At 38.2% G+C, this 9,814-nt stretch overlaps 1 protein-coding gene across 1 annotated transcript; it reads left to right on the top strand.

The window, feature by feature from the left end:
- Positions 1-9,808, top strand: LOC103133103 (rho guanine nucleotide exchange factor 7-like). The gene is made up of 7 exons (XM_007544872.2): positions 1-458; positions 2,172-2,255; positions 5,453-5,537; positions 5,621-5,745; positions 5,826-6,030; positions 6,774-6,865; positions 9,710-9,808. Exons 1-7 carry the CDS (start codon positions 294-296, stop codon positions 9,806-9,808), a joined length of 855 nt encoding a protein of 284 aa, XP_007544934.1. The 5' UTR covers positions 1-293.
- The last annotated feature ends 6 nt before the right edge of the window (positions 9,809-9,814 follow it).

Below are 9,814 nucleotides of genomic sequence, written 5' to 3'. Positions count from 1 at the left end.
TGCAGGAGATCGACCCCTTTACAGAGTTCCACTTTTACTTTGAAAACTGCCAAAGGAAGTCATTTCTTACACCTTCTAGCTTGGTGAATCTGCTGGCCGCTACAGCTGTGCACAAAGCAAGGAGATACCAACATCCTCAGGAAGAGAGGAGAGGAAGAGGGAGGAGGAGGAGGAGGAAGGAGCGATCTTGTTTCTCACTTCCAGCTCCGTTCCTTCTGTTTCCAGGCTGCGGGGTTTTCACCCAGCCTGGACTGACTGAGCTGCTGCTGTAGGACGATCCGAGACGCCAAATCATGAATTCGGCAGAGCAGACGGTAACGTGGCTTATCACGCTTGGGGTCCTGGAGTCTCCCAAGAAGAGCGTGTCGGATCCAGAGGCTTTCCTCCAGGCGTCCCTGCAGGATGGAGTGGTTCTGTGCAGGCTGCTGGAGCGACTCAGACCCGGGACGGTGGACAAAGTAAGCAGTCTAAAAATGGAAAACCACACGGACGACTGATTTTTCCACTAATCTGAAATGCTTTTTACGGTACATTATGAGTAAAAATGATCAAATTATTAAAAAAAGATAATAACTGGAGGTCCCAAATAGGCTACAGTATGTTTTCGGTATTTTGCGCTCAGATCTTAATTAATGCCTATGTCCTACTTTTGTAAAAACGAAAAAAAAAAAAAAAAAATCTAGATCACAATTATTTTTGATGGCTATTGTTACACTTGGCAATTAAAACAAAAGTGTTGTTGTTTTGAAATGTACTGCGTATGTAAATATGAAAAAGTGTAATTGCAAAATACTTTTGACATTTTAAAAACAAGCAACAACAAGAACATGTTTAATATGGCTGGCAATTTGGGTAAACAGCTAAACTTAATAAAAAATGTTCACAATGGAGTTTAAATAAAACATTAGGTAACGAAGAGCAGTTGAAATATACTGCAATGGGGAAAATGCCTCAGTTTGATCATCCAAACACAACAAGATTCTGATATGCAAACTAAGAAAAGAAGAAACCCAAACACATGTAACTAGAGAGCCACAGATCAGTCTTTTTCTGGGTATCAGTAGCTTTGAGACGCAGATATTTCATCTGCATGAGCTGTTTGTTTGATAGATGTAGGTCTGACTCCAACACAAAAAATAAATAAAAATCACAAGATTGTCCCTATATGCATCAAAGTCTGTGTCCCAATTTCCCAAACATTTTTGTTTGCTCAATTCAATGAAAGGCATTAAAGTCATGCGATTGTTCACAACAACCGGTCTTCTGCAAGCTTGGCCACAAAGGGAATTCAAACTCGTATAAAAAACAAAACAAACTCTCTTGAATTGCTTAGAAATAAAGATACTCAGCTCTTTATTGGGGCTGATAACTTTTGTTTTTGGTTTTAAGTTTGACCTGCCATTTCTTATTTTGGCGAAGTTCACGTTTTCCTTTACAACAATCAGTAGTTAATCAAATCCTTATTTATGTTTTTTTTAAACCATATAATCTCACAGGTGTGCAAGGTTATTCCCATTTGCACCAGAGCACGACGACACATTCAGACATTTATATCCAACCACGCCCCCAAGACTCATGGACAATGGACTATGCGTCTGTTAACGTCACATCCTCCTTTAGCTTTGCGCAATTGCAATTAAAGTTTGACTGAAAATTTGATTTTAAATAGCTTTTGGTAAAACAACACAGTAAATAACAACAAAACTAAACCACGGGGAGAGAGAAAGCGCTCTTCAAAAATAAATTAAAGAACAATCATGTCACCAGACGTCAATGGAAGCAACTGTTTAATTCTTGAAAGCTTTACATTCTTTCTGGGGGTATTATAGATTAGAAATGCATAAGCACTCGATGAAATAATATTGAGTGCTTAGTTATCGCTATAAAGCAAAAAAAAAAAAAAATTAATTAAATAAATAAATAAAATAAAATAATAAAAAGTCGCATTTTAAGCTTGTTTGGCAATGGTTTGCTTTACTTTGAAAGGTAAAACCGGAAGTTGTGCTGATTAGGTTGCTCGATCCTGGAAAGCAGCAAGTGCACAGCCTGAACGTCTGTGGGTTAAAAAAAGACGTCTGTCAGTCAAGGAAACTCTTTAAAATCTGCCATAGGGGTTAATTACCGCTTCAGAAGAGTATTTGAAACTGACCCGGTTTTCTTTTAATTCATAGTTTATCCAGGAACCGAGGAGCGACAGCGAGTGTCAGAGGAACATTGCGGAGTTTATTAAGGGCTGCGGGGCTTTCAGTGTAGAGGTGAGTCACTCCATCAGTTGTGTATTTATTTAGTTACACTGCGAGGTTATTAAAAAACAACAACAACAACAACAAAAAACAATAAAGAAACACGTGTAGCTTTGTTTTTCTTGTGTAGAACCGCCTTTAAAATGTTATTTTGACAATTTATAAGTCGTGTCTTAAAGCTGCGAGACAGCAAGAGTAACGGGCTTTTTTATATGGAAATTTATCATAAAAAGTGCCTTTGTTTTGTCACTTTGAGTCTACAAATATTAACTACCAAGACTCTATGGTCTTGATTTTGAAATGGCTTGTCAGTCTCAATGCTGCTCTTTCATTAGACTGTATTTTATTGCTTTTCTTTAGCTTGCAGTTGTTTCTAAAGCTATTTATATTACTATGACCCCAAAGTGAGAATATTATTACCACCTCTTAATAAATCACTGATTGACTGTGATTAGCTAACTTTGTAAAATCAGTTTTATGATCCATATTAAGGCATGACTGCTTTGAGACTTTTAGAATCAAGAAATGATCTATGGGCTGTATTTGTTGCAACAATGAATTATGTCAAGGAAAATGTCTGGCTGTCAATTTTAAGCTGAAGTACTTTTGAGTAATGTGTCAGGATTGTGATTTAATGCAAACCAGCAAGAAAGACTCATAAAAGCAAAATGAAGGTGGCCTGGAGTAGCCTAGTCAAAGTCAGGAGTTAAGTCTGGTTTAACTGCTGTGGCATGATTAATTATTGTTGCCCTCCAGTATCACTGACTTCTGCAAAGCAGTGGTCCTGCACCACAACTTATTCCAAATACTTATTTGGGGAGGGGGGGGTGTTTTCATATTGAAAATGAAAACATTGAAAAAAAATCTGTAGGGTAGCAAATACTTTGGTTGCAGATTCAAAACAAGCGAGAGAGATTATTTTTGTCACATTGGCTGCTCCCAAAATATGTATTTGCTGCCTGTGGTTCATTGGTAGTTATGGAAACAGGAGGCACAGATTCACTTTGATAGGATGTTGTTGTTTTTTTTTTCCATTTTTTTTTTTTTACTTGACAGGAATGTTAAGTCTGTGGAACTGATTCCTAAATGAACGCGTCTTGAATAGGATCACAGTGCATTTTGATGTTTTTTAATCTTCTGTCGGTGGGATATAAAGTAAATTCAGGGACAATCTGGTATTTGTCTTTCTGTCACAGTTCAAAAGGACAACGCAGGGCGTTTGCCTCTCTGTTTGCATTTCTAAATGGGTCATGGCAGGTTATGACCTCCTTCTCAGAGAGTATGCAGAGAGAGCCAGAGAATAATGTTCAAAACGACAAACATCCTCTCACACAGTATTGATTTTAGCCGTGGGAAAAAGAAGAGTGGGATCATAATGGAAGAGATAGTGCAGCATGTGGACTCCTAACAAGGTTCTACTGTGGATTTGTAAGACAGATGGGCTTTTTTTATTCAAAAAAAAAAAATAAAAAATCTTGAATCCTTGAGGAGGGATGGTGAGAGCATAAAATGGATAAAATGAGGGGGAGGGGAAGAGTGGGCTGATGTAATGTAGTCTGCCAGGCATCCAGTGGATTTTCCAATCAGCTTGATTAGAGGAATGGCAGCCATGTCACTGGAAGCCAAGGTCTCCGTTACGAGCAGTCGGGAGTAATTCCCCCAGACAGTCGTGAAGCAGGCGGAGGGCAGGCCAGACCGAGTGTCCCACAGAAGAGGATTACACAGAGGAGGGCAACTCGGACTTTGATTAACGGAAGCAGCGCAGGAAGCGGTCAGATAAAAAAAAACAAAAAAACGCTGCTGGACGTTTGACTGTAGTTGTAGAAAAGCTACCTCATTGTAGCTGTAAACCATTTAAACTGTAGTCAAGTGAGCAGCTTAAGCTATCACAAACTTTTGTTTTAAGCACATGGCGACAAAGTAAAAATATTAGCTGTATTTAATCTTACCTTAAAGTTCATTTTTCTGATTATAAGGTTTTTGAAAGTTATGTTTTTCTACTAAAACTGATTTGAAGAGGAGAAAATTGCTCCTCCTTTTAGTGAAATTCATTTGGTAAACTCATAAAATATACAGGAATCATTTGGTTAAAGCTTTAAGCTCCGACTTTCACTGCATCTCATTCCAGTCCTGCTTTTCCTTAGAGTTGCTTTTAACTTCAGCTTAGTGGATGTCGGCTTTGGTTAATATTTTTCATTAAGTAGACCTTAAATTTTGTCTTGTGATTTTTTTTTTAAATAAACAAATGGATATTGTTTCCATTTATTATATAAAGATTAAATTAATTTAACAGAAGTTGATAGAAGCTATTATTCTCTAAAATCGAATGTTAAGACTATGGCGTGTGGAAACAACAGTTGACAGATTAATTGCAGCATAAATAAAACTTTTATTCAGGCAGAGGCCTCACTGTATAATTGTATTCTTTCTTTTACCTAATTTTACCCTCGATTACCAGTCGGTGAAGTTTTGGGTCGTTGTGCGTTCGCTGTAGTCAGTTGGCACAAAGTCGCCCCAAAGTGTTTTGGTGAGATTAGCAACCCAAGCCAAATGCAAAAGAATGTATCTGGAAGTGTTTGGCTCGTTATGCTGTTCAGATTTTGCGGTTTAATTTGCCAATATAACCTTTAAAAAGGGACACTACACCGAAAACAAACAAGCTATAAAAAGCTCAAACCTTGGCTTGCAAATGATCTGAAACGATGTATTAAAAGTTAAAATCCTCATCACATATGGCTCCATCTTCACAATTTGCTAATATAAACATGTTGCTGTGTGTGGTTTACACAGGATTAGGAGCTTCGGAGGTGTTTTGATTCTGGCTGCATGTGTTGCCAGTAACATGTGTGATCGAGCGATTACAAGAGGGAAGCTCAGACTTAATCCGCCTTCAGACCAAAGTTGGATCAGAGAATTAATGCAGCATTTGGCTCAGTTTTGCTTCATTTTTAGGGTGACGTACTTCTTCGAATGCAAACCAGATTAATTTATTGCATTTACCTTAAAGAAGAGTTTCTCAAAAGGTGTGAAAAGCTTTTTTTTTTTTTTTTTTCCGTCAGAGAGAACTCCTTTGTTTTGTATGTCTCATTCTTTGTGGAGAAATTTTGGCCCACTATCTAGGTTGTTCAAAAACAAACTTTGACTAGGCTAAAACAAATATATATATATATAAAATAAAATAATGCTAAAACTTTTTATTTGTTTCCAAGCCTTTTGAAGTGAGCGACCTCCTGCAGGGACTGAACTTCTCCAAAGTACTAAACTCCTTAGTTGCTCTTAACAAAGCCACTGAAGGTAAGAGTCGGGTGTTTGGGGCCATCTTAGGTGTTCATCTCTTTTCGAGTGTTATGGTTTTGCTTCCTGCTGTGTGCCTGCAGAGTTGTCCGTCCCAGGAGACGGCACATGCGTGCCGCACCCCTCCAATCTACGGATCAAATCGTTCGACTCTCTGAACACTCAAAGTCGCTCCTCTAAGCTGCAGCAGCCTCAGTACCGCAGCCTGGTGAGTCACGCTGCCAACGCCGGCGTCGCAACTCCAGCCAGACGTTTTCCCATTAAAACGGCCTCTCCGCTCCACCGTAGGACATGTCGGACGGCGGCGTGTGCGGCCAGCTGCTGGTCAAAGCGCGTTTCGCCTTCCAGCCGACCAACGAGGACGAGCTCTCCTTCTCCAAGGGTGACATCATCTGTGTGACCAAGCAGGTGGAGGGGGGCTGGTGGGAAGGCTCGCTGAACGACAAGACTGGCTGGTTCCCCAGTAACTACGTGCGGGAGCTGAAAGGAGGCGGTGGGTGCTGACGAATACGGAAAGCGTTTAGTTGAAGATGCTGAAATATCAACGTGCTGTTTGGATTTTCACTTCTTTATAACGATTGGCATCAGACACTGTAAGAACTGCACTTATAGTTGAGTCTGTGCTGCTGCTTCTACAGTCAGGTTGATCAGATCCTCGTGGCTCGTCTATAGTCTTGGTTTGCTGAGCTGCTTCCAAATTCAGGAAGCTTCACATGGACACAAAGAAAGGAAGTTCCTGAGCTGCTACTTAAAAAGGAAATTCCTGACGGAAAACAACAACTCAGACAGCAGCAGGCTGAGATGTAGCAGAGGATGCATGTGCCCCGTTGAAATGGTTTCATTCATTTTGATCTTTTTAAGTACAATAAGATGCTCATTACCCAGAAAAGACAGAGATTTATCCTGGCTTTACATTGCAATGTGTATTTAACTGGAATGATTATAACAACATGCCTGTTGGGAGTCATGCAGAACTATAATGATCAAACCAAAAGCTGAAAGATAACTTTTGGGGTTTCATTAGCTATAAGCTCCAATGATTACGATAGAAAAACACACATTTTAAATAAATCACACTTTATAGAAAGGAGTGATGGTGTAAGGAATCTATATAGTAGGAATTGAACATTAATTCCTTTTCAATGACGGTCTAACAAACAGAGATGCACTTTAATATTGTGCTTGTAACATGTGTTGTCCTCTGATTGGAGCAGTAAGACTTTGTTCTGTTTTTAGACAAAACAGCAGACAAGCCAAAGTGTGGGACTCTGAAAAGTCCCCCAAAAAGTTTGGACACCAGCATCATCTCAAAGACCTATTACAACATGGTGAGTATCTATGGAGGACCAAAACCGACATAATAAAACATAAAAGAATAAATATATAAATAAAAGAATAAATGTATAAATAAAAGAATAAATATATATTTAGTTTTTCCTTGAGTTTCCCTCAAGTAATGTATATATTTTCTTTTTCATTTCCCCTAAACATGCGTTTTGTCAAGAAAAATAGATATTTTGGTATGTCTTTTTTTGCTTCTCTCTTTCCTGCTTGCTGTATTTCTGCTTGTTGTATTTCTGCTGCATCAATATGTTAATGAGGAGAGCTGTCCAGCTCCTCTACTATTGGCCAATGGAGCTTTGGAACCAGCGTCACTACGCGAGACGTTGTTGGCCGTTCAGCTCGCTCGGTGCATTTTTTTACAGGCCACAGACTAAAACAAACTTTATCCCGATGGTTTTAACGTGCTACCAACTGCAGTGACGTTAGTTGTGAGTTGTCCGCCAAGAAAGCAGCGTTTAGCTCTAGGTTGATCCGATTTATGAACGCTAATTTCAGCCAGCTGTTCTCCAGCTCCCTCCTCAGCGCTCGGAGGTTCACTTAGGGCTGTCAACAAATTTCCGAACTGAACACTCCTGTCAATAAATGTTAATAAATGCTTTGCCTAATGACCAACTGATCCAAAAAAGTGGTAATTCATGCTTTTACATGAAACAGACTACCCTCTTTTAAAATGTCAAGTCGTATTCAATAAGATTCAAAGCTCTATTGGCCAATAGTAGAGGAGCTGGACAGCTCTCCTCATTAACATATTGATGCAGCAGAAATAGAGCAAATGGATAAAGATCAAGCAGAAATACAGCAAGCAGAAAAGGGAGAAGCAAAAAAGGACAAAGCAAAATGTCTATTTTTCTTGACAAAACGCATGTTTAGGGGAAATGAAAAAGAAAATATATACATTACTTGACGGAAACTCATGTAAGGAAAAGGAAAAACTAAATATATATTTATGCATAATAAGAAATAAAAGAATAAATATATAAATAAAAGAATAAATAAAGGAATAAATGTATTCTTTTATTTTTAATTATGTCGGTTTTGGTTCTCCATAAGCATCAGTATGTCAAGAAATCCGACCTCCTATTGCGCTCACTAATGTTTACTTAACATGCCAGCTGAAAGTCTTCTACCAGAAGTTAGACGTTTGGCTAAAATGATGGTTTGCAAAAAATGTAAAAATAAAATTTATTTTGTTTGTTTGTTTTTTTCTGTGGTGACTCAAGCTTAGAGGATGATTTTCACATTGTGTGTGTCCACCTTCATGGGCTGTCGCAATCAATCATTTTTGATTCACACATCTAATTGACCATCTCATAACCATGTCCGTGTGTGTATATAAGCATGGCATGATTTTGTGGAGCCCACATGGCACCCATACATGCGTCAGGTCTGTGTTGACAGAGTGCGGCCAATGTAATGTAGGTTATTTCTTCCATCTCAGTGGTTTCTGGGGCAGCCTTGCCTCAGGGTGGGCTCTTTCTGGTGCGAGTGTGTTTGAGTGTTTTTAATAATGTAGCAAGATGTCACAGTCTCTGCAGACGGTCTCATCTCTGGTCGAGGAGCCTCAGTGTTCTTTATACACTCGCATACAGGTTGTGCCTGAAGTGAAAGCTGTTCCTGGACCCTAATGCAAAAGAAAAAATAGGATCCTGTTTTTATTTATTTAAAAAAAAAAAACTAGCTCAGATGAAGATGTAAGCTTTGGGCATTTTTATGATTACCAACTATATTGACCTATTTCATTCACTTGCCATACTAATACATATTTTCATGAAACATGTTAAAAATAAGCTAGTGTATACCTTAACACAGTATTGACAGATGAGTTATGTATTTTAAACCGTCACATATATATTTTCCCACCACAAATGCCATGTGTCTCTCAGAGCATGAAAAGTGACGCACAGATCCTCAAAGACTTGATGTTCCATAAAATCTGCTTCATTTTGTCAGGTTTAGACTCATAACAGGAGATTTTCACAACACCAGCATGAGTCAGAAATAAGATTGTGATAGCAGTATAGCATATGTTACTGTTTTAGATGGCTTCACACCTCACTCACTTCTTGTTTGAGCTAAAAATGTGCAATTGTTGGAAACATCAAGCCTGCTAGACTTCTGTAATTGTTGCAAGGTCTGTAAATGAACCTGTGGGGTAAAATGAAAATCCGGTTTTTAAGACACTGTAAACTGCACTACTGGATGGAGGGTGTGCTGTTGCTCCCCCAGGACGCTTTAACTGCCCAGTTTGCTTATCTTTAACAAGGTTTACAGCGTTTTCTTCCCAATAATTTAGGACTGTAACTGACAGTCATTTTAGTAATTGATTAAACCATCAATTTTTCATGTTGATTATTTAGATAAAATATGGCACTTTCTACAGATTATTTAACAACTTAATCCTTTTTTTTCTTTTTGCAAAATTAGAAATACATTAAAATGAGAATAAAAAAATATTCAATTCCTTTTTAAAATTAGAAAATAAAAATTTTATTCCCCAAATAAAATATATCTACAGACAGATGTTTTTTTTTAAATCTTAATTGCAAAATGTATGTTTTGTACAGTCTTCACATAATTGCTCTGAATTTTTTTCTTGGATTTTTTTGAGTGTATACTGCACTTAATCACTGACTAAATTAGTAAGTATTATTTCAATAATTGATTAATCAGTTAATCCGATTAATCGTTTCAACCCAACAATTAATCACAGCTGTCTTGATGTTTCTCTCTCTTTATAAATTTCTGTTCATTTCCTTAAGAGATTCATGGAAAACATGGACAAGTGTAAAAAACAGGATTTATTTTTACTAATTCCGTCTCTCTCACAGGTCCTTCAGAACATCCTGGAGGCAGAGAGTGAATATTCAAGGGAGCTACAGAGTCTCCTGGGGACGTACCTACGTCCACTTCACCCCACAGACAGGTAGACGTTC

Source organism: Poecilia formosa, unplaced genomic scaffold (assembly GCF_000485575.1).
Source record: "Poecilia formosa unplaced genomic scaffold, Poecilia_formosa-5.1.2 Scaffold2252, whole genome shotgun sequence".
Classification (NCBI taxonomy): domain Eukaryota; kingdom Metazoa; phylum Chordata; class Actinopteri; order Cyprinodontiformes; family Poeciliidae; genus Poecilia; species Poecilia formosa.
Note: the sequence above shows the minus strand (reverse complement) of the source record. Positions and strands in the feature narration are given on the sequence as shown.